General features: G+C 39.1%; 1 protein-coding gene across 1 annotated transcript; it reads left to right on the plus strand.

The window, feature by feature from the left end:
* Window positions 1-7,191: 7,191 nt before the first annotated feature.
* znf503 (zinc finger protein 503) lies at window positions 7,192-11,762 on the plus strand. Its single transcript, XM_017433112.3, has 2 exons — window positions 7,192-7,852; window positions 8,152-11,762. The coding sequence occupies exons 1-2, from the start codon at window positions 7,598-7,600 to the stop codon at window positions 9,583-9,585; spliced, it is 1,689 nt and encodes a 562-aa protein (XP_017288601.1). The 5' UTR covers window positions 7,192-7,597; the 3' UTR covers window positions 9,586-11,762.
* Window positions 11,763-25,853: the final 14,091 nt, after the last annotated feature.

Here is a 25,853-nt window from a genome sequence, read left to right on the forward strand (position 1 = left end):
AGTACCTATGAGTCATTCCCAACTTATATTCTGAGCTCTAACAGATCAGGTGAGATATTTGTTTAAAAGGTTGGCATTAACTTTTGGTGTCAAACCTGTTTGTCTGTTTGCAAAATATCTCGTAAACCACTGAATGGGTTTTAATGAAACTCTTGGAAAATAATCTTTGGAAGTAAGTCTTTCCATGGTAAGCTGAATGCAGTAATGTTGCAATTTTAACTGGATTTCATGATGAGATGATCTGAAATGAAACTAAAGCTTTGGATGTTTAACACTTTTTAGAGTAAAATAAATCTGTCAAATTCCCAGTGAAAAACATTGAACATATGGCAGCAAAGTGATAAATATGCCATACTCAATGGGCAATTTATGAAAAAATAATAAGGAATAAATGTAATAATGCAACAAATGTAATAATGTAAATGTAACCAGAGTAAATTCATAACATTTGTAATGAACTAATCTGCCTGCAGATTACTGTATTCTAAAAGAATTTTGCTAATGTTTTACATCTGACACCACTTAAAACTACCACCTGTAATGTGTGTCATTGCATTATCTGCCCAACTAAAGAACATACTGACTTTGTTAAATAAACATCCATCCGTCCCCTTTCTTTACCCACTATTTTCTTTCTGGGTCATAAAGGAGCTGGTGCCTATCTCCAGCAGTCATTGTGCGAGAAGCGGGGGCCATCCATTGTCCTGTTGTGGGACCCTTTTGAACCAAGTTTTAGCAGTCTGATAAATGGCTTCAAAAAGGACTCCATAATACTTTGGTATACAGGGGTATTCTGTTGTTGTTCAGAGGTGAATGGTAGAAGAAGAACTGAAATGATAAAAGAAAAAGACAAAACAAGAAAGAACAACCAATATCTGACAAAGAACAAAGGAAATCTAGGAAGTATTTATACACTGAGGGAATTAATTTACAATAGGCCGCTGTTGAACTGATTAGAAACAGACCAGGTGTAAGCAGGAACAGGAAGTAAACTTAACCAAGTGTTAAATAAAATAAAATAAAATAAAAACAAATTTGGAAGCAGGTACAAAATAATAGAATTTAAGAACTAAAACACACAATTAAAACATAAACTCAAAACCTGAAGAAAACAAGTTTAGAAACCATAAACTGTAAGACATTCATGACTGATACAATGACTATAAGGTGTCCTGATCGTGTGGCTTCAAAACAAGTCCAAATCATCAGCACTCCACCACTGTGCTTTATAGATCCTCTGTGTTTGATTAGGTCAGACTACACTGTGGACAAATATCTCCTCTTTAGTCTTGTTTCACCATAGAAAATTGTGGTTTTGTCAAGATGCAACTTTGCAAACTTAGACCCTGTTGCCGTGTTCTATTCTGGGGGAAGATGTTTTTTAAAAAAATATAAAACAGTTCCAAACAATCCACATGACTTCTTATAACATTATAGCCGTTACCGTTTGGTAAAATTTAAAAATTCTTGAGTTTTCTGAAATTTCTCTAGCATTACATGGACTGGCCTTGGTTAGACACTGTTGTGGGGAGGGATAATGAGCAATTATGTTTTTTTAATGTTTGCAACATTACATCTAAGTGGTCTCATGGAAATTTTCCCCTAAACATTGAATAAACCAAGCAGGGTTTTTTTTTATTTAAGGTTAATAAATGGTCGTTAAAAATGTAAATCTAAATTATGCAGAAGCTCTGATCCATGCATTTATCACTTCTAGGCTGGACTTTTTTTTTTATTCTGTATTATCCTAATGTCCAAAAAGCACTCATAAAAATGATTCATAATGCTGCTGCCAAAGGTCTGATGGGAGTTAGGAGGGAAGATCACATTTTTCTTATTTTAGTGTCTAAAATAAAGTAAAATTCAGGGTGAAATTTTACTTCTAACATATAAAGCTCTCAACAACCAAGCTCCATTTTATATTAAAGACCTCATTGTTCCATATTTACCTAATAGAACCCTTCGCTCTCAGACTGCAGGTTTACTTGTAGTTCCTAGAGTTTCTAAAAGTGGACTGGGAGGCAGAGCTTTCAGTTAGGCTCTTTTCTTGTGGAATCAATTTCTATTTTTTGTCTGTGAGGCTGACACTCTGACTACTGTTAAGACTAGGTTTAGGATAAACCTAGATAGGATATATAAACCCAGTTAATACTATTTTTAGAGTTGGCTTGGGTTTCCTGAACCATCCCAAAGTTATGTTGCTATAGGCTTAGACAAGTGGTGTCCAGTCCTGGTCCTGGAGGGCCACTGTCCTGCATGTTTTAGTTGTTTCTCTGCTCTTCAGCTGGTCTTCAAGTCCTGCAGAAACCTGTTAATCATTTAGTCATACAAATCAGGTGTGTCACAGCAGAGAAACATCTAAAACATGCAGGACGAGGATTGCACACCACTATTTCAAACTGCTGGGGGACAAACTGACCACATTTCCTCAATCTGCAGCTACCTTTACTCTCTCTATTCTCCATGTTTACACATGCAGTTATTGCTGCCATTAACCTGTTTTTTTCATTGTTTTTCTTCCCTTAGAAACTACACCTGGACCAACCTTTCTGTGTTTGTGTGTGGGTCTGTTTTCTGTCCTCTCAAACCTCAGCCAGTTGAGGCACATGGCTGCCCGTCCTAATCCTGGATCCTTTGGAGGTTTCTTCCTGTTAAAAGGGGGTTATTCCTTTCCACTGTAGCCAGTATGCTTCTCTGGGTGGTTGATTGCAACAAAGTGAAGATTTGACACAAGCTACAGACTCTCTTAGATAGACAACTTAACTTTTTATATGTAATGTGCAGTGTGTGAATGCATTGATTGTAGCATAATTGGAATCAAGTGATTGTCATTGGATTTGAATCTGGATCTGCTTTGGACTGATAATGCCTTTTAAAATTTCCTTAAATTTATTGTTTTACCTTTTGCATAGCGCCCTGATATGACTTTAGCTGTGTATTGGTGTGTAAAAAAACTAAAAACAAACAAAAAAAAACTTATACAGTTGCTACTTTTGTTTTGGTTAGAAAAAATGAAATGCTACTTATTCATACTTATTCAGAGCTGTTGTTTCTTAGGCAAAGTTGGCTTTTTAAAGCAGCCAAACATGAAAAAAATGAACTGTAAAGGTGTGTTTAAGACTAAAAGGATTGCTGCTTTCGGCGCGTTGGACTCTCCCGCACACTTTGTTGCTTCCTCCGTGTCGCTCACCACGTTTCTCCTCTTCCCAGCTGCGTGCGGAGTGACGTCACCAGCGACCTCCCCTAAGCGGAAAAGCTCACTTTCTCCTCTTCCTGCTGCCGGAGCTGGGAGAACAGAGGGGAGCGCGCGCATGGCTTCAGTCCTCTTTGCGCTCCTCGCGGTGCGTCACGCGCCACAGAACGCAACGAGTTTGACTCACGCAATAAAAAATAAAAAATATTTAAAAAAATTCAAAATAAATAAAATATAATAAAACATTCTTTCAGGCAAACGGATTACTTCTTAATGCCCATACAGGGTTATCTTTTACCCATTTACCTTTCTGCATCGGAGCTTATAGGGCAATAATTCCAGGTAATGTCGCGCAACGGACTTTTTATGGAAACGTCCTTCTTTGTGGGAATTTTATAGAGAAAAGAAAAGTCGACTTATTGCATGCCTCCTAACGCGTTTAAATAACTTTTCTCATTTTTTTTTTCATGTCTTTATTTGACAGAGATTTTTCGGCTGTCGGTTAAAACTAAATAATTAAGTGAAAACTAATACAAAATAATTCAAGAACTAACTTTTACGTTTTGAGTGCCGCTTTAAACCGCGTGCAAGGTTCAAAGAAACTATAAAAGCTGTTTAAAAGTATGTTTAAATTAAACATGATCTCATGCATCAGGCGTAATACTGAGATTTGTTCTTCCTCTCCCCGGCGCACGTAAAGAGTCGGCCCAGCACGCAGCGCGCAGTAATCCTACCAACTCCAACATATTTTCTGCCGAGATGTAAACAGTTGTATTTGCATGCGGCGGTGATTCATAAACATGTCAGCGTGGTGGAAATATATGGGGGATATTAAAACTTTCTATTTAAATATCATGAATTATAGTCGCCAAAAAAAAAAGAAGAAGAAGAAGAAGAAGAAGAAAAAAATGTGTTCCCATTTAAGAGGAATGCCGAGTATTTTGGTGTCTGGTGCAGGAGCCCATTTGTCATCCGGACAATAAAGAGGGTTTTCGGCTGACAGTGAAAATTTATGGTTGCCCTTCTTTGCCCTAATAACTCACATATTGTGTCAGGGACTGACATCCCTTGCAGAAAACAGCAAGCCTGTTATCAATCACACATCTTTGCATATTGTGAAACGTCCCCACTTCTTTCTTTCTTTTCTTTTCTTTTTTTTCACCAGGAAACAAAGTGGAAACATTTGCGTATTTTTTTTTTTTTTATAAATTGGGACGCTTTATTTAGAGCTGAAGATTTATTTAAATACAATCTTAAACATACAAGTTGTAATATATATATATATATATGTGTGTGTGTGTGTGTGTGTGTGTGTGTGTGTGTGTTTGTGTTTATTAGTTATTCAGAAAGCAGAGCAGTTTGGGCCTAACGTTTTTCCCCTCTTTAAAGCTGCGGTTTTTCCCTCTTGTAAGTTTTATTTGTTAATTAACTTTTATAGGTGCGTAAAATCTTTATTTGCTCCGCGCCTTCATCGCAGAAGATTCAATGTGCTGCAAATTTGGGGCACTTTAAAGGTAAAATAATAATAATAGTAATGATAAAAAAAATAAGAAGAAGATGTGTTGCCCCCTTTACTGTCCACTCCAGGTTTTCTTGCTCTCCAAGTCGACCTGTCAAGCAGATTACCACAGAAAGAGATTAATGGCAGAGGCGGGTTGCAATAATAATCGTTTTGTTTGATGTGACAACTTTGATAGGCGTTGATTTACTTACAAACTGATAGGCTTTTAATTGAGCGCCTCCATCCCCGATTGAGATGAAAGGAAAAAAAAAAAAAAAAACATTGAAAAGCTGCCCGACTGCCCCGGAGCCTCAATACTGATTAGCCATCTCAGCGGTGAATAGTTCAAGGCATCTGAAACTTCTTTTCTCAGCGGTCCTGACAGACCATTTCTCTTCTTTTATTCTCCTCCTCTGCGCTCCTCTGCCTCTTAAAGAAAATAAATCATTTCCATTGTATGTAAATAAAATCGAGCTGGCATCAATGCAAAATGTCTGGATTTCCTTTGCCATTATTATCATTATTTGTCCCACGTCTTTGTTGTCCTTTCTGCAGATGACAGCTTTTGACAACACAATGGATGGACTAAATACATTACATTTTTTTTCAGAGTTAATAATTAGCCTTCCAGTTTGATTTTTCCCCTCCACAAACAAATACTGCTTTATTCAACAAAATATTTGAAGTATTAATAACAATTTATCCATTACGCTGTCTGGTTTTACCCATTTATCTCCCTTTATCCTGCGTTTCCTAAAGTTTTAACAACATTTCGTGGCACTGGTGACCCCCTCCCCCCCGCTCCCCCAACACACACACACACACACACACACACACCACCCCCTCCAGGCTTCTTGTTAACACCAGAATCGGCCGATTATAGCAGACGCACTTTTTTAGCACCTAAAAGCACGAACAGCGCTTGGACAGCACGTGAAGCCTGCAAGTTATTAAAGTTTCATCACCACCTTGGAGGTGTTTTTTTGGACAACTCCAAAAAACTTACAGGCGCTGCTTAATAATAGGATTAGGATTGCACGTGAGCTTTAATCTAGTTTGCCTCCTGAACTCGGGGGGGGGGGATGCATCTAATCGATGTAAAGCTCCTGAAAACTCGCGCAGAGTGTCTCTCCTCCCCGTTTTGTTCTTTTCGCTCTCTCTTTTTCTTCTCCTTCTTGCAACGCTTGCATGTAATCAGCCACAATGGCTGACATAAATCAAGCGGCGGATTGACAGCGTCTGACAAATACCTGATTGATTGCGGCGGGGCAGAATTGACACTTGACGGAGGGGTGGAGATGGAAATAGAAGGGCGGTGTGTATTATACTGAAAACATGTGACACTCGCATCCCTCCATCACTACATTGGTCTATTCCTGTCAACGCTTGTCTGTTTAGGGAATTCAAGCTGAAGTGGTTGGTTTTATGGTTGCCAGTGGAGAATGCGCGCGGACTCGGTCACACTAAAAAAATACTCTTAAAACGTGTTAAAATAACAGGGGGATGATAATACAGCAACTGACTTAACTTGGGAAAATGGTGGACAATGTTTGTAAAGAAGCACATAAATTATAAGCGGGCTGTTAAAATGGCTTCAAAGGTACTCAAGGCATCGGCATGAAGAAGGGTGGAAAAACATCCAGAAACAAAACCCACACTTTTTATTTTCTCTTAAATGGTCAATGTGGTTTTAAATTCACAATTTGGAAGCAAAATTTGTGACTGGATGCCAGCTACCATGTGAGTTTGTTTTACCTACAGAAGTGACTGAAAATAGGCCAACTCTGGTGACATCCATGGAAGAGCCGTTTGAAATGAAGAAGTCCAACAGTTTCGGTGTGCTGGTTTGCATTTATGCAGATCAAAAGATAGCTCAGGTTGGAATAGTAAACTTACCTGCCTCGAAGATTTGCAAAAGCCTCTTGCAAGAGCTCTGGCTTCATGGCGCCCCAATGGGTCCCCAATATTGATGCTTGGCAGTTTTTTTTTACTAATTCTGTCTTTTATTTTGCTTATAGTAGCAGCTTCATTATTATATTTCCACATAAACATCTTTTCCCAATGTAGGTCAGTCACATGACCCAAGGCTTCCACCAGCAGACTGCTTTGTTTACACTGACTGCATACCCATATTTTCAGTATTGCATATAAACATATGTGGAAAACTGCAGTAGTAAACTCCTTCAAACTGCACCATTTGATATAGCTCAGGATGATCTTTTTTGTTTGATTTCATAGTTTGCAATGAGTATCTTTCATCGTCAAAGTAAGATGATTAAATTCACGTAAGACTTGATGAATATACATCGCAGTCCTTTTACAGTGGTTAATTTGTGTTAAACAGTTTTATAATAAAGGGATCTTTTTCCATAGCTCATGGCTTCACTAGTGCGAGCGTTCACAGCAACCCAAGTATTATTTTCCTATCTCCTCCCCCGAGCTGTCAAAATAGAGGCGCTTACAAAGAGGAGAACGTCACATCCCCTTGACCCTCCAATCACCTCAGGGTCCCATTTGATTGGAAGGCGGCAACGGCTTTAATCTCGGACTAATTCAGCTGCTTTTGAAGTGAAAATTCCTACCAGTTCGTGCTGCGGGAGGACAGAGCGAGGACCTGCACACAGACGCGCACACGAGGCGCAGCGCTCATGGTGCAACACGCAGCCACGGATCTGCGATAAGCTCCTACGGTCTACTCTTCCTGCTGCCGCGCCTTCTCCTATCAGGATTATATATTATTATTATTATTCAACCTTCTACTATTATTATCAAGGCATTGTTGTTGTTTTTTTTTTAGCCTTTTCCCCTTCCTCCCCGATTGAGAGACTCGGGCGCTTTTCCTTTTAGGTTTTCTTAATGAATCTGATAAAAGCGTCGCCACTTCATTTCCTGACAATTGGGACATGATCACGTCGCCCTCGGCGTCTGCCCTGAAAAATAGTGATATTTGTCTCGCGTGGGAAAGCAGCAGCTCTCGGAATAGCAGCTCGGCCAGCATCAACAAGCCTTTTCTTCACTCCGCACCTCCATCTGATCCACTACGGCAAGCGAACCGACTTCCCATCAAGGTTTTGAAAATGCTCACGGCACGGTCGGGACACATTTTGCACCCGGAGTATCTGCAGCCTTTACCTTCCACCCCGGTCAGTCCCATAGAGGTAGGAGAGCGTTTATTTTTTTATACATTTATTTGTTTATTTTCTCGTTGTTTATCATGTAATGTGCCTCTGGTGTTTAAAATACACACAGGCTACTGTAAATGTTTGTGTATTTTCTTTTTAAGTTACAAAAACGCAGTTATACTGGCCGAAAAGCCGTGCGTAAAAGCAGTAAAATTCTGTGCGTAAAAAACAAGAATGCCCCCCAAAACAGGCGCCTCCAAGGCTGTACATTTTGTTGTGATGACTATTTGTTTTAATGACACGGTATCGACACGTTTTTGATCTTTATTTTGCAGCTTGATGCCAAGAAAAGTCCGCTTGCTTTGCTGGCGCAGACCTGCTCCCAGATCGGCAAACCGGACCCGCCGCCCTCCTCCAAACTGTCCTCCGTGACGCCGAACGGATCGAGCGAGAAGGATTCTAAATCGGGCCCTTTGAAACTGAGCGACATCGGCGTGGACGACAAGTCAAGCTTCAAACCCTACTCCAAACCCGCAGACAAGAAGGACTCGTCTTCGGGCGTCTCGGGCGGAGAGAAGTCTGGTTTCCGAGTGCCGAGCGCCACCTGCCAGCCGTTCACGCCGCGGACAGGCAGCCCCAACTCCAGCACCTCTGCCTCCCCCATGCCATCGGAGGGGAAGTGCGGGGAGAGGGACGACAAGAAAGAGTCTGATTGTAACAAAAACGGCTCCGCGGACGGCTCTGGCACCACGAGCCACAGCAGGATAAGCGTGAGTTGCGGTGGAATTAACGTGGAGGTCAACCAGCACCAGGAGGCGACGCCTGGCACCAAGACCACCTCCTCCTCCTCGGAGTCCTCATCCGTGACTTCTGTCTCCTCCGCGTCCGTTCTCGGCTCTGGACTTGTGGCACCGGTTTCTCCCTATAAACCAGGACAGACGGTGTTCCCTTTGCCTCCTGCTGGCATGACCTACCCGGGTAGCTTAGCTGGGGCCTACGCGGGTTACCCTCAGCACTTCCTGCCCCACGGAGGGAGCTTGGTAAACGCACAGTTGGCTAGTTCTCTGGGCTGCAGTAAGGCCGGATCCAGCCCCTTGGCGGGGGCTTCTCCTCCGTCCATCATGTCAGCCAGCCTGTGCAGAGACCCGTACTGCCTCAGTTACCATTGTGCCAGCCACTTGGCGGGTGCAGCCAGTGCCTCGTGCACGCACGAGTCTGCAGCTGCAGCCGCCGCGAACGCTCTCAAGTCCAGCTACCCCCTCATGTACCCGACACACCCCATACACGGCGTGCACTCCTCGGCGCCGTCATTCAGCGGACACCCCCTGTACCCGTACGGCTTCATGCTCCCCAATGACCCTCTGCCCCACGTTTGTAACTGGGTGTCGGCGAACGGACCGTGCGACAAGCGCTTCTCCACGTCAGAGGAGCTCCTGAATCACCTGAGGACACACACTGCTTTTACCGGGGCCGAGAAGCTCATATCCGGCTACCCCGGCTCTTCATCGCTGGCCAGCGCCGCAGCAGCGGCCATGGCCTGCCATATGCACATGCCACCGTCAGGAGCCCCAGGCAGCCCCGGGACTTTGGCTCTAAGGAGCCCGCATCACGCGTTAGGACTCAGCAGCCGCTACCACCCTTACTCCAAAAGCCCCCTGCCCACCCCCGGTGCCCCTGTCCCCGTCCCCGCAGCCACCGGGCCCTACTACTCCCCTTACGCACTGTATGGCCAGAGACTCACCACAGCCTCAGCGCTGGGATACCAGTGAGGGGGGGAAAAACGAACAACAAATGACTTTGAGAGGTTTATAGAACTAAGAATGCAAATATAAAGTCTTTTATAATAACTGCGCTAAACTTATGGACGGAATCCGTGGACTTGAACTGTATTTATTTATATGTCGGCTTAAAAGCAGGCGGCAACAGTTGCAAATTATGGAAAATATTTGAGTAACTCAAAAAGTGCATTATGTTGAAACTGAACTCTATAGGTAAAGCGAACACACACACACACACACACACACAGACACACACCCACATGTTAGGATACTAATTAAAGTAGGGATCTTCATTTCGATGTTCATTTTAAAATTGCTATGATTGTATTTGTTCTTATTTAATGTCTCATTGAGAAGAAAAAAAAAGAATTTACATGCATGTCTGTTTTCTTAAAAATTTCAAAACAACTGCTCACATTTAAAATTGCCGTTATTTTTCAGGTGTACCAGATGGAAAGAGAATTGGTATTTTTTTGTATGTATTCTGGAGAAAAAAAAAAGAAAAAAGAAAAGAAAGAAGCAGTTTTGGTCCATAATTTCGTCTGCCTCTTTTTCTGGAGTGTTAACACTTTTCACCTTGAGAAAACAGCCACATTTATTCTCCACTGACGTTTTTTTCCCCCCATTGATCTGTTTAATGATTGGGGTTAAAAAAACTTATTTCATCATTGTTAGGCCTATATTTTTTTTAGACTGTCAATTAATTTTAGTTCTTTCTTTCTCCTCAAAGTCTTAAGAAGCTTCAATCCCCCCCCCCCAAAAAAAAAAAAAAAAAAAATAGAGCTCAAAGTGACTAAAAGTTGGATCAGACCGTGTGTGTGAGTGTGTGTGTTTTAAGCAGACCTTTTCTTTTTGCGGCAGAATTTCGTTAGGGAGATTTTTTTGGTTAAGAAGGCTCAATATGTTTTGTAAAATTTATTTGCATAAATGCAAAAATAAAAAAAGGCCTCATAAATGTTCAACAGCGATTCTGATAATTTATATAAAAAACAGTTCTGTGTATTAGAAAAAAAATATTTCTAAACGAAATAAAAAAAAATACAGATTTTACAGCTTTAAAAGAACGAGCATTCAAAGTGAACATTTTGCTGCCTTTTAGGATTACATGCAATTTTAAAAGCATTTTAGCCTTTTTTTATCCCGTTTCTTGTTCTTATATTTGACTCTTTGCACCGGATGTGTGAGCTGAGAGCAAGACTCTGTTGTAAACTTTGATGAGGAGGATTTAACTATTTTACTGTCACTGGACGGTGATGCCATTATAATTTGCGCTTGATAATCTCACCTACTTGTGAATCTAATGTACACTCCACCAAAAATTGTTATTAAAACCATCTGATTTGTGCAAAGTTTATTTGCAAAAAAAAAAAAGAAAAACGCCTTCAGCTGCGGGTTTTATTTATTGACTCTCGCATAGATCATTTATTTTATTGCAAGCCATGTAAAAAGTATATATAATGCAGCTGAATAGACCGTATTCCTGAGGATATTACGCGCTAAACGTGCAGTTTGCAAAAGTTTATTTGTCGCAGTCTTTTTTTTGTTTTTTGAAAACTTTGCGCATTTTCATGACTTTTCTCATTTATCTTCGCAAAAAAAGCACAACTTTCAACAACAAAAACAGCCTTGCACGTATTTGTCCTTAAAGGTGTTGCTTTAACTTGATCTCTCGGTGTGTTTGGACGCGCTGTCGGCCCAGCTGTATTACAATTATCATCATTATCATTAAGAGCACCTCCTCACTCACTCTCCTATAGCTCACTCACTCAAAAAAAAAAAAATAAAAAAAATCCCCCCTTCGTGGCTCGTATCAGGCCCACACGCGTCCTAAACTGATGTAATGACGGTGAAAGGGAGCAATTTCCATTTTTACCCACATCATGGTGGCTGTGCTCGGAGGTCCCCGGTGGAAGGCAATTTATCATGTGCCCCTCCCCCTGGCCCTGTCACTGGAGGAACAGGCAGGCACATGTGTGCATGAATTACCGAGCCTCCCACCTCCCCACCCCTCCCTCTCTGGCTGATTTGACACCGAGGAGAGACAACATGGGGGGATTAGAGCATGCAGGAGTGCTAAAGTACATATTCACTTTGTCCATCAAGGCCTAAAAGTGCTTAGGTGTTCACAGAGCTCGACTGGAAAGAAGAAGGAAAAAAAAAAAAAAAAAGCCATGAGTGGGAACTTCAGGTATAACGTTATTTTAATGAAGTGTATTTTTGGCCCTGTGTATGAGTGCTTTAAAATATTTTCCAAAAATCAGAGTCTGGTTAAACACAAGAGTTAATGATCTTCCATTTATGACAGTGGCAGCTCCTAAACTGACCCGGTATTAGTTTTTTTTTTTTTAGCTGAAGGAAAATAAGAAAATAAGAGGGAAAAAGGCCACAATCTGAGAGAGTGCAGTGAGGCAGTAACAACTTTGGAGGCTGTAAGCGATGCCTTACCAGGAAAGCCTTCAGGTTCCATGTTTTCTTGAGATTACACAGTTAGTTCCTCGGTCTCACAGTTGTGCTTTTGCATGCTCAGCTGTCTAAACTTGCGGCCTAATGGGGATAAATCACGGCCACAAAAGTGTTTCAACAATGTAAACCATATAACTAAAACAAACAAATAAATAAGAACACATTTCTTCTTATTATTATCCTTGTAACGCTAACTTTTGGTGGAGACCTGAAGCAGCCATTTTACATTCCTTGGATGTGCTTTCTAAGAGAGAGAATGGCGCTGCACGAAACCCTGGCAAGACATCTGGCAACAGGGGGAGCCCAGGACGTGACTTATACACACACACACACACACACACACACACACCTAACCCCCATATTCAGTTGTGCTGAATTACCACCACTAAAGCTGTCATTAGTGGGTGTGTGGTACAATAAAAAGACACTGCGCCGTCTGCAGAGGCAAATCTATAGTTTGGGGGAACAGCTGTGTCAATAAGAAGAAACTGTTCAACTCCTCGTCAAACATCAGTCAACTTTTAACAAACTAGCAAAAACAAGATAATAGCTTTGTTTGGTATTTATTACCATCATTTTTTATATATACAAAAAAAAACATTTAATAAGTGTTACTTGCAGAGAATCATACGGTACATTTGGTTCTGTACATGTGTCCGTAGCCCACCTTAGTATTTGATTTCTGTCACCTTAGCTGAAAGTCTTGACTGTCATTATACCAACATGTGGTTTATAGAGATGTACACTGTTGAAGCAGCCACAGCTCAGTAGCTGTCTAACCAAGTCATAAACGGAGCAGCTGTAAACAAAGCAGGAACTCGCTGCTGGAAAGAAATCCACTGTCTTAGGCTAATCCATCCTAAATCTGTTTTTTATCCAAGAGATTAAAACAAAATGAGCTCTGTAGTTGGTCATGCATCATATGAACAGTGAAAAAAAAAAAACCACTCTCTCTGACTGAATGAGACTGGTAGGCAGACCCCAACTGAGTGCTGTAATAGAGGTAATTTGGTTCTCAAAATCTGTGCCAAGGAAGACAGGAATCCCTCCCAGCTCTTCTCCACGTGGTTACCCTCCTCATTGATTTACAAATGTAAAGTGTTCATCCAGGTGATGTGAAAGAAGTGGCAGTGTTGATCTATCTGCGCCACTCAGATCTCTAACCAGCGAGACACTTCCTTGTGCTCAGACAGCCTAATTGAGGTCATTTCTGTCCGCTGGGGGATCTCCAGTGCACTGGGGGTGTTTTAGTGTTCAGATAATTTGCCCATTTTCTGATTCTGACAAAGAATATTTTATGGAAATGCACCCTTGTTCCAGGCACCTTAATGGAGTACGTTGGAGGAGTGCGAGAGCTGATGAGGTTGTTGCCTGTCAATGACAAATGTAAAAAGCAGAGAAAATGTCAGGAATGAGCTCTGCTTCGAGGGGCTCTTTGGCTTCATTCTGGCTCCATTCAATGCCTGAGTACTACAGCATGTCTTTAGCGTGTAACAGGACACAATCACTGTCTAATTTTAAATATGAAGCTAGTGTGTCTTTATGTTCCGTGGAATATCAAGGTCAAAGCCCACATCTTAAAATAAAGGCATTCTGCAAGTTTCTAAAGTGGTTTTCTGATTGAAGGAAGTTTCATTTTATTGTCCCAGACTTTTTTCTCTCTTCACTGAGTAGACCTAGATGGTCATGACAGTGACTACATAGTTCCATTTCTATGGGTGTGGGCTGCCAGGAACAGTGACTCACATGATCACTATTTGCACTCTTGTAATGAATGGGAGAGCACTTTTCCAAAAGATTTGTTTCCTTGTAAATGTTCATAATTACTGCAACTGGAACAAAACACAATGCAGCAGTTTATCATTGTGTTATATGTTCCAACTGTGCATATTTCTACTATATTGTCCAAATCTAATATAAAAGGCATTGGAATAATTATATTAAACCCAATCATTTAAAGGTTAAATCTGGAGGGGAAACACTTGCAAACACCTTAAGTGTCTTTTTGTTTGTTTGAATACTTCACAACAATTGCAAACTTAATTCCATCCCACAGAACTGATCAAATGTTAAATAAAACTTATTTTTTTAAATGTCAACAAAAAATTCAGAGTTTCATAAACTCTGATACAAGCTAATTAAAAGAAAGTGTTTCATGTCGTGGCTAAATAACTCTAAATGGGGAAATAAAATTATATAAAAAAATATACATTAACATGGAAATAACTTTACATCGGAGAGATGTGTGCTCTATTTGTTAAAGGAAGTTGTTGATTTCCAAATCGAAATTAAGACCAAGAACTAGTTAAATTGAAGACAAAAAAAAATTAGTTTCTGTTCTTACAAAAGGAAAATTATTTCTCATGTTTATTGTTTCAATGTATCTTATTAATACATATATATTTCATGGGTTAGTTAAATTCTTTTTTTCTTCTTGAGCTATATAGGGTCTCATCATGGGAGAGGTCAAAATTAATAACCTTTTTATCGCCAACGGTAGCCTCAGTAAATCACTATTCTGTGCAGCTTCAGAAAATGTTAGCTTTGATAAAGAGTGTGACCGCTTGACTTTCTGCCCTTTCTTTTAGTGGAAGAGCTTACTTAGTAGGTGTCGCCAAGGCTCGATCCACCTACACATAAAAATTAATGGCTGGATGCAACCAGCTCAAGCGCATTCCCAGAAGGATTTTCAAAGAAAAAAAAAAACAAAGTCAGGTGGGTGGATCTTGAGTCAGCTGAAGACAGTTGATACAACAGGTTACATTGCAAGGCATCATTATTTTTCTGGTGTTGATGAAGTTTGGCAGGTGGTGAGGATCGTGTTTTTTTGGTACTCTCGCCTTTATGGTACCAAAAGTACCTGATCCTATTAATATTTGGCAAATCCCAGTGTCTTCTGTTTGCTTTCAAACATGAAACTGAATCGAAAGCCAATACTTACTTTCCTCCAACTTGATCATCACATTGTTGCAGGGCAAAACCCTCAAATAAATTGCCAGTTATAAAAATGTAGGTATTGTATTATAGCTGTTTAGGTCAAACCTCAGAAATAATGTCATGTGGAATCTCATGTGATATTGCGAGAAGTCCCCCACAGAGTGTGAGATGGGAAGGACTCTCAGCTACTACCACATCCAGTTTTAGCTCAAAATCTGTAAAACTGGTTAAACTACAGTCATTTCTGTGTTGGGTAATGTTGATTAGCTAGCCACCTTGAAACAGATTGGCTCCAAATGTTTGTCAGCGTAGAGGGGTCTCCAGTGATTTTTTTTCCCCCTGAAAATGTCATTAACATCCCATCCAGTGATTCATGAGATATTTCGCTGACAGACAGACCACGCTGACTGTATATAAAAGAAAATGTGTCTAGGATCAGCTACTAACACATCACATTTTAGATCAATATCTGTAAAATTGTAGCCATTTTTGTGTGATTGTTTGTTTGTTTTTGTGTCTGTGTTGGATTTGGTGGTCATCTTGAGTTTGGTTGACTCCAAAAGGTAATCAGTTGTAGGTATACATGTAATGACTACTTTCTGAGCATTTCATAAAAATGTGGTTCATGAGCTATTTTGGTAACAGACATACAAATGCACACATGCCCACCCACACACAGACACAGGCAAAAATATTATCGCCCACCTTTCGCCTTTCAGCAGCATCATTAAAATACAACAGAGCTGAAGGCAGACCTGAAACAACCTCGAGAGGTGGTTCTGTTGCCTATCATTTACTTTTATACATTTGTTTATATTGAGGTTTCCTTGTTTAGTTGCTGTTTGGTTAGATTTCATCATTGAAGCAGCAGGAAAAGATAAAAGATAATACATTTTGATAAAAAAAGTTTCATAAATTAAAATAATTTTCAATATATTTTAAATATAGATTCACATATACTTAATACAACAGAATCAGAATGCATAAAAATGGATGCTAAAAATTTCTTCCTAAAGTTCATTGAGGAGACCAAAAGGCTCAGACAACTCAACAGTATATGATCTCCATGTTCTAAAAGTAAGCTTTTTAAGGTAAAAAAAAAAAGAAAGTAAGATTGTAGCGGCTGTGAAGTACAGCAGAAGATCACTGTTTAATAAGTTTCAGTCTTTGGAGACTTTTGGAGCGTTAGCTTCAAAAAAGCAGTGAGTATTGTCCTAGATCAGTAAAATCTTAGTTCAAAACAAACAGAGCCAAAGTCAAAAGTAAAATCCAAATTAACTATCTTTAAAAAGCTCATAGATCTCTCTATTTTGGTGTAATCAGAGCAGCATGGAGTCACATGCACCAATATCCACATGTGGCCAAACAGCCGTCACAACACATTACTGGCGTGCTTTGATTATGACTCTCACAGGAAGAGTAAGTGCTCTCACTGATTAGGACATTATTACACTGATGCATCTCCACAATGAAAACTGTTGTCTGCTGCAGTGGGGTTTTAAATATAGCGTAAAAATCCAACTGTAAAAAACTGAAGTATTTTCCTGTTAATCATTTCTTCAGTACGTTTTTGCAATTAAACTACTTTTGTGTAATTTTGCTTTTTAAAGCATTCATACATCAAAACATTCATCAGAAACAGTGTACTAAGACTTTTGGGTTTTGTAACTTTAAAACCTTTTAAAATATATTTAACTTTATTGAAAATACAATTTTCCTTAGAAATAGACAGATCTTTTCAAATCCTCCAAAATGCTTGTTTTTGTTTAAAATTTTTAGCATACTTGTTGTATTTTTATCTTCTCATGGTACTTTTAGTGTTTTAGCCATCGTAAAACTAGTTCAAACTAGTTATCTTTCTGCTACTTTTAGCTGCAGCTTCAGTTTTGCTCCTTTTAGCTTTCAGCTACAATTTTTCTAATTTTAGGTACTGTTAGCTGCCAGTTTTAGCTTTAGCAATAATTTTGCTAATTTCAGCTACTGTTTTGCTCATTTTAGCGTTTAGCTACTGTTCTGCTGCTTTTAGCCTTTGCTTAGCCTTATTTTAACATTATTGACTGAGTTTTATTTTCATTTTGAGCAAATTTCAGCAAAGTCATTCAGCACTGAGCACTCATGCTGCCTTTTCCCAGAAAATACAGTTTCTCTAGTATAAATATAAGTACTACTAACATTAAAAAGATAAAATTCTTATATGTGGAAAACCATCTTATTTAAACAAGAAACAAACTTCCATCTTTTACCTCCATTGTTCTGTTGAGTAGACTTTCCCACCTCGGCAGCTATTTTCAAACCTGTAAAGAATCATTTGGGAACATTAACGGTTCTTTGTGTAACATTGATACTCCACAGGACCATTGTGTAGTTTAAGGAACACCGAAGACTCGGGACTTATTGTATACAGAGCAGGAGAAAGTGTAGGTTATACTTCACAGTGATATCCTCCAGAGCTTCCTGGTTGGAGCCAAGTGTGAAAACAGCAATATATAACTCCTATGTGATTTATGAGCGCTATATTTATCATGTTGATATAAACTATTCAACTATTACCAGCTTCCATGTTACTCCTGCAATTTATCCATGTCAGTGAAGCAAACAAACGCTTGTCCCCTATATACGACCAACCCCAAACCAAACTACAGTATACTTCTTCCTGCTTGTGCAAATGGATCTTTTCTATTGAGACTTATTCAACTCATCCACATGCAGTGAGTGAAAATACTGGGATGTAGCACACATTGATCTGAGGCATTTGGGAGAGCAGAGGGTATTGAGAAGAGTTCAAAATTGACTGATGGGCCTGACTGGGTGACAAATTGGGCTGGACAGAATCACATCCTTGGGAAATAAAGTACTCTCATGACTTTTATTACTTTAATATATTTTAGTCTTAACTGTGTAACAGAACCTTGAGTTTATGTTCAGTCCATTTCACCCCCCTGTTATGTGATATTCTTTAGCTTTGTAAAGGGTGTAAAGATAGTTGTTTATTTAGATTAGGGAGCAAAGTTAGTGTTTGTAAGCAAACATTTTAAGCAAAAAAGTATAAAAACGTGTAAAATGTAAATAAAGAGCATTTGTTCACAAATTGTCTGAATACTACATTTACTGAAATATTTGTTTCACATCTAAATGATTGAAACATGAAAGGTCTTGACAACAGGGAGGACATTTTGTTTCAAAATTGGACCACAGAGTTTTCAAAATGTTGGGTCAGTGCAGTTCTTGACGTCTGGAGAATCAGTTCCTGTCAGAGTTAACATTTAAATGCATGTCCTTGGTGTCTTAATCAATTTAATTACTAAACAACACAGACATAATTAAACCATAATCTAAAAAAAGTCTACAAAGACTAAACACTGACCTCTAGGAGACTAAAAACAAATATAAAGCAGGTTTTAAACCAGATGTAAACCCAAATATCTGTTCTGTGATATTGAAACATTCCACTACCACTTCTGCTACCTCCTGTAAATCTGAGGTTTATCTGTTATGGCACCACACAAAGCCAAATAACGTTTCAGCAAATCTGAGATAAACAAATTGGTTGAAAAAAAAGAAACGATTTCTGAGACAAAGAAATATTTAATGTTCAATTCACATTTTTTTCCAGTCTTTTTATTTTTTTCCTATTGTACTGCATTGTACAACATTTGAATATGTTTTTTTAAACATCTGATATGCATATCACTGCATTTTCCTTTACAGTTTGCAAACACTTAACAAAATCATTCAACTCTTGTGGAGATTGGATTACTTTATGTTATGGACTTGCAACTTGTCCAGGGTGTCCCCTCCTGCACAGTGACTGCTGGTGACTGCTGGAGATAGGCACCATCTCCCTGTGACCCACAAAGGAGAAGTGGTTAAAGGATGGATGGTTTATGTTATGGTGCAACATTTGTTAGGGAAATACATTTGTGGGTTGCGCAGTAGAGTATGTGACACTTGTTTAGTGTTGTTTATTGGATGGGAGAATTCAACTCTGCAGAAAAAAAGACACATTAGCAGTTTAACACTTTATTCATTTAACAAACAGGGGCTTCAGTAGGCTGTGAATAAACCGTACACAGCCAGAACAGCTGGCACCTCCTTCTCATGCTGGTCACCATCTTGGTCACACACTGCTGTAGGATTGCATCCCATTCTTCAACCAGCATTTGTTACAAGTCAGCCAGTGTGGTTGTGTTGGTCACTCTGGAACGAACAGCAAACCCGAGCTGATCCCACAGGTGTTCAATGGGGTTGAAATCAGGACTGCAGGAGGGCCACTCCATCCCTTCCAATCCCAAAAGCTGAAGGTAGTCTCTGATAAATCCTGCTCTATGGGGGCGAGCGCTGTGTTTTTGGAAGATAGTTTTGGTCCCAGCCTGTGGTACTGTTGATCAGGCACCTGATTGTCAGCACTGAGGTACCAGAAATTCAAAACAAGAATCAATAGCAGAATGAGCGGATTAGTATTGGCAAAGATTTAGCAAGTTTTACATGGGCAAAACCCAAATGCTCAACTCTTCTGTTTATCCCGCAAAAGCATTTTTCTAACAAATGTGGCGCCATTTATAGGCTTTTCCAAAGGTTTAAGATAGATTACCAAGAAGCATTGTTACAGCAAAGAAATAATCAACCAAGCACACATAAATTTACTTGGTCTGATGTCTGCATAGTTAGAGTGTTTGATTTAGACCTTAACTGATCTTCAAACTGTTGCTTTATGACAAATGGTAAATGGCTTGCACTTATATAGCGCTTTATCTAGTCCAAGGACCCCAAAGCGCTTTACACTACAATCATTCACCCATTCATCCACACATCCACACATTCACACACTGATGGTGGTAAGCTACATTGTAGCCACAGCTGCCCTGGGGCGGGCTGACAGAAGTGAGGCTGCCATCACACCGGCGCCACAGAGCCCTCTGACCACCACCAGTAGGCAAGGTGGGTGAAGTGTCTTGCCCAAGGACACAACGGCTGAGACAGCCGGAGTGGGGGCTTGAACCAGCAACCCTCCGATTACAGGACAAACCCCTACCTCCTGAGCCACTGCCGACAAGAAGCTTCTAAGTTTGATTCAGCTGGTTAGCTGGAACCTTCTCGTCTATATTTGCTCTCTTAGAAAAGATAATAGTTCAAAAACATGCATAATAAATGAACATGTGTCTCAAAATGTGTCTGTCTGCCTCTGTTTTTAATGTCATAGTCTAGTTCCACTAGTGCTCACTGTTGAATGGTTCATGTGTCACGTTCTAGCACGTACTGAAAATGTCTAATCTTTGGATGAGGTTCTGGTTAAAATAAATTCCTGTATTAGGTGTTCCTTAAGTTTGTCTCCCTGTAAGAATCCCATCGTTTCTTGAAATGCTCTGTGTCAGAATAAGAAGACATGTGTTGTCTATTTTCAGTTCACAAGGCGAGGCAAGTTCATTCACAGTGTATGCCTCAGGTCCAGATGGTACAGCATCTGTTAGATACAATGTCTGCTGAGAACTCTTAAGTTGCTGTCCAGGGCTTTAAAGACAGCTACAAGTTATATGTTACCTAAATGGAAATAGATTTGAAGAATTCCACTAATATTCAGTACTCTAATAGGAGTAAACACACACCTATAATAAAAAAAGAAACGCTATGGACACTGTATACCAAGGAGTATTTAAACAAAATGTAATAATTCTGTAACAGTTTTTAAAACAACATGCTGAACTGCTCCCCCTGTAGACAGAGAGTTTAAGGTGTTAGGGTACAACTCAAACAGTTCACAGCAGTCTGAAAAATGTGTCTGGTGTTAAAGCCTCGAACAGTTAATTTTCTTTACAACAAAAGCAGCAAATGCAGGTTACCAACCTTAGACACTTCATATTTTATGAGAGAAGAAGAACACCAAAGTTCCTCATGCCACACACCCAAGCAGTCAGTCAAATAAATAATAAAATAAATAAATAAACAGGTGAAATTTACTGAAAATGTGAAGATAGAAAAACTGTCACAAAGATGATTCTCACCACAAATAAAGTGGGGAAGACAAGTGAAGGGATCTTTTGAACCCTTACGTAAATAAAGAGGAATCAGGCGTCGAACATCCAGGTAATAACTGATGTTATGACTTGGCATTTGCTCTGACATGCATTTGAGACAGGAACATTAAAAGATATCCACCATTTGACAGGTATCACAGTTCCCCCAGGCAAGAAGGATTCTCATTTTGATGAGTGTGTCAGTCACAGTGAAGCCTGTCGACAAGCCTGATCTCAAGCACAGACGTTCAGGAATAACTCAAGCTCCAAGAATTACAAATGAAATATTTAAACAGATGCATGAAGCAGAACTGATTAAAAACTACAAAATGTTTATAGACTACGGCAATCCTAAAAATACAAATTCCAACGATCATTTCTGTGCATGACCATTAACACCTTCAAGTCAGTTTTCTGTTGTTTACATGACTTGAAGGTTTTTCTACTTGATTTACAGCTTAAGATTAAAGGCTTAACATTCTTTGAAGGAATACACATTGCCCATTGCCTTTCATGCCAAAGTTTTCAACTGAAATTATCTTATGATGAGAATGAAAGGAATTATAGCCAATTTGGCCAAACTGTTTAAATAACATTATGCAGACTGTGAGATCTTGTGACAGCACTCAGAATGTGTTCAGGCTGACTCCCAGTTACTACCACACTAAATTTAGCTCAGCATCTGTAGAACTGACTGAGATGTTGCCATTTTTATGTTTGTTAATGTTACTTAGCTGTGGCAGCTGTCTTGAACTAGAGTCCAAAAGTCAATCAGTTGTAGATGTATATCCAGTGATTGCTTTCTAAAAATTTCCACTGAAATCCATCCAGTGATTTATGAGAGATTTTGCTAACAGACATACAGGGTTGGTACAACAGTTAATCACAAAGTTTTAAGCAAAATCATTGCACAATGTGTAATGCTCAAAGTATGAGTTACGGATAATTCTCAGCCATGAACACATCTAATTTTAGCTCAGTAGTTGCAAAATTGACTTTTTTGTTGACCAGTTTAGTCAGTCAACCATGATGTCCATCTTGAATTCAGCTGACTCCAAAAGGTAATTAGTTGTTGATGTACACGCAGTGATTTACTTTCTGAGAGTTTCATTAAAAACATTCTGTAGTTCATGAAATACAGAGTAGAGTCTAATACTTTATAGCAAAGTTTAAAAAAATCTTGTGCAATCAGTGATCAAAGATCGTATTGGGAATGACTAAGGTACTAACCTGCCAAGTTTTAGCGTAATATCTGTAAAATTCTATTTCTGTATTTGTTAAGGTTGCTAAGCAGTGGTGGTTATTTTAATTAGAGTTGACTCCAAAAGTTAATGAGTTGTAGATCTGTCCACTGTTTCATGAGAAATTTTGTGAACGCTACAAACAAATGAACACACATGCACACAGAAACAAAAATGGGCAAAAATATTATCGACTTTTGCCTTCAATGGCGAACAAAAATAACAACAATGGAAAGCATAGATTTTAAAAAGTGACACAATTTACCACTTCCAGTTCAGAAAAGCTCAATGCCCAGCAGAGGGTAAATGTAGAAATTCTCATTTTCTATAATTCATAATCAAATTTAATGAATTAGTTGTGACTGAAGCTGACAGGGTTATGGAGAAAATAGTGGACAACATGGGGTTTTAAATGCCGTGCACAGTGTCAAGTGTGAATAGTCTCTCTGTATGCATTTTTCACTCCTGCATGTGCCATGTTCGGTGTATGACACTCACACTGATTTACTTCTCTTCTCCCAACTAAATCATTTACAGAGATATGACTCTTTGAGCTTTTAATAGGTGTTGTGTGGACCTGTTTGCCTTTAAAATGTTTCACAGGCAAGCGGCCATGTTCTTGGATGGATGGGAGACCTCTCAGTCTTGATTAATAAGCTGCTCGGTACTTTAGTCCAAACAGGCTGTCAGGAAACACTGAATAACCAGAAGCAGCTGCTTGGGCCGTGCTCTTTGTATGCATTTCTGTATAAACCTTAGTCCAGGACAACATGGGTAATACGCATGATCTCATAAAGAATAGATCTGTTGTAAGTTTTGATTTGTGTTTTACGTGCAGTATTCACAATGGAAGCCCCTTTTTCTGAAATATGAATGGCTCTCAGTAAATGTTTGTATTTGCTTGTGTAAATACAAGTTCAAAGAGACGTATTGTTGGTTCTTTCATGATGCCCTGTCTGTTGGTCTGCAAACAGAGCCAGAAAGCATTATTCATCACCATGTCTTTCAAACTTCATTTCATGAATACTGACCATTGAAAACACATTTGTCGTTTACTTATTATTCTCTGGTAATGTTTTATGTCTCTGGCAGGTCATTGACTTTGACCAAAAAGAAGTGATATGCAAACATTTAATCATGTATGTTTTTAACTTTGCAAAAGTAATTCTGAAACTTTTCAGCCTCCAACCTAGAGAGTAACAGTGGCAGAAGCACGCAACCCCAACTAATGCTGATGAAGTATGTAAACATTCCTAATGAGCCAATTAAACAACAACGACAAAACAAACAATCTCAACTACAATAATGAAACTTTTAAATCAGATTATAACTTATCTTGTATCAATAATAGCAACAAATATGCAATTTAAAACATGGATTTTTGAAGATTATTCCAAGACCCTTGCATTTGTTATGTCATAAACCACAATGGAGGTCAGAGCACAACTTTAGGAAGAATTGATTATTGCCTCTTAAACAACTGAGCTATCTTGTATTTGTTTTTTTTTTTTCAAGAAATACATACTGACATGGATATATTTGTTGGTATCCTTATGCAATAATCCAAGAAGTACAACTGATGTGACAAGCCAGAAAGCTCCAGCTTTGTCTCATTAATCCCAGAAATATTGGGGTTTGTCAGTATGCATTTTGGTGAATTCCTGTCTGGCTCTTTTGTGTTTTTCTTGCCAATAATGGAGCCTTCCTGGGTTTTCTTCCATGAAGCCCATTATAACTCAAAAGGTGACTGATGGTGTGATCAGAAAGTGATGTACCTTGACCTTGGAGTTCGGCTTGAATGGTTTTGGATAATTTCCTCAGATCTTTTTTTTGTACCATTCTCTGTACTGTTCGTAAGATAAACCTGGAGATGCATTTAATCTTGCATCCACATCCTGGGAGGTTAGCTACAGTCCTATGAACCTTATATGTTTTAAAAATATTGGCAGCTGTGGTCAGAGGATCATGACATTGCTTGGAGATGGTCTTGTAATTTTTAGCTTTAACATGGATATCTCTAATCTTCTGTCTGAGCTTTTCACTTTTGCCTTTGCTATCTCTGCTCCATGTTCAATGTGGGGAACACAACAAAACCAAAATATCCAGTGGCATGTTTGTAACCTTTAAATAGTTGTGTAAAAGCTCAGTAAAAAATCAGATAATTGCTTTTAAATTAATAACTTTTCATTAGAAATGAAGCATTATTTCAATAAGCTGTAAGGGTACCAACAAATGTATGCATGTGTGTATACTTGGGATTAATTTGAGAAACTGAATCATTCTTCATTGAAACTCCTAGTTGAATTTAACATGAATTTATGATGGCATCTTTGTATTTCCTAATAATTGTACAGAATTACCTTCTGTTCACTGCATAAAGAAAGTAACTGTAACGCTGCTAGTTAACCATTTGAAACCTTTTATTATTTATTTATTTATTTATTTTGGCAACATGAATAATAACAACAATACATTTTATTTAATACATTTGTAAATAAATTGCAACAAACACAGGGTTGTGTAAAACTACATAAAACTTGTAACTATCTTTGTTTCGGTGTTATCTTATAGGGAAGTTTTACACAATTTTAGAAATGTCCCATGACAATAGTGCAGCAGAATCCCATCTGAAGCATACACTTCAGTTTAATAGACATATAAAAGACATATACAAACTGTATGTCCTAATGCGGGCCTATAGGGGAGAGATTTTTAAACGATGGTCTATTGTGTGTTTCTCCAGAGGTTGGTGTCAAGAAAATGTTTGAGAACCACAGCTTTTGACAGTCCAAAACTGCAGGGAAGCAGCGTGTATTTTCCAGTTCAGAGCTCAGCACGGCCCAGCGTGACTTCGACAGGTTGAGTGCTTGCATGCTTTCACTCCAGAGTGAACGAACAATATCCCCTTGTTCCAGGCAAAAAGAAAGAGAATCAATGTGACAGCTGTGAACAAATATCAAAATGATGGGGTAGTCAGGCATGTGAGATGCAAAATGTTTTTTTTTCCTCTTCATGTGTTGTGAACTTCAAAGCTGTAATTGCTAATTTCATCCATGAGATGTGTGGCATGATGTCACATGGTAAAGTTCTCTGAATGCTATCAGAGCATTGGTTAGGAGTTTTAAATGAACACATGTGAGATAAAGAGTAAAAGCACACACTTCACAAGCAGCAGTGCAAAAAAAGTGATTATAGATTTTAATTTAATCCAACAATTCCTTATTGTGCAGACCTCTGACAACAGACATGCAATCAATTGACAAAGCTCCTCATTTTGTTTTGTGTATATCAGGCTTTAATAACCAACATGATATACACTTCTTGGTCTGTCCCTGCTGATTAGTTTCCAGTTCCTCCATTCCACTCTTTGATTGTATTTGATTGAAATACACATTAAAATCCACATGAATGCTGGAGCCTTTTTACCCATTGCAACGCCAGCACACAGTTAGTCCTCTGTATTTTTTTTTTTTTTGTTGCGCACCATTTAATGGTTCACCCATCTCATCTGTTCAGCTAAATGTGCTTGTTGAAAACTATGTGAACACGCTCTCTGCCCTGGATTTAATTTCCATACACACTGTCAACTGTGATAGCGGTGTCTCAG

Source organism: Kryptolebias marmoratus, linkage group LG22 (genome assembly GCF_001649575.2).
Source record: "Kryptolebias marmoratus isolate JLee-2015 linkage group LG22, ASM164957v2, whole genome shotgun sequence".
Taxonomy (NCBI): domain Eukaryota; kingdom Metazoa; phylum Chordata; class Actinopteri; order Cyprinodontiformes; family Rivulidae; genus Kryptolebias; species Kryptolebias marmoratus.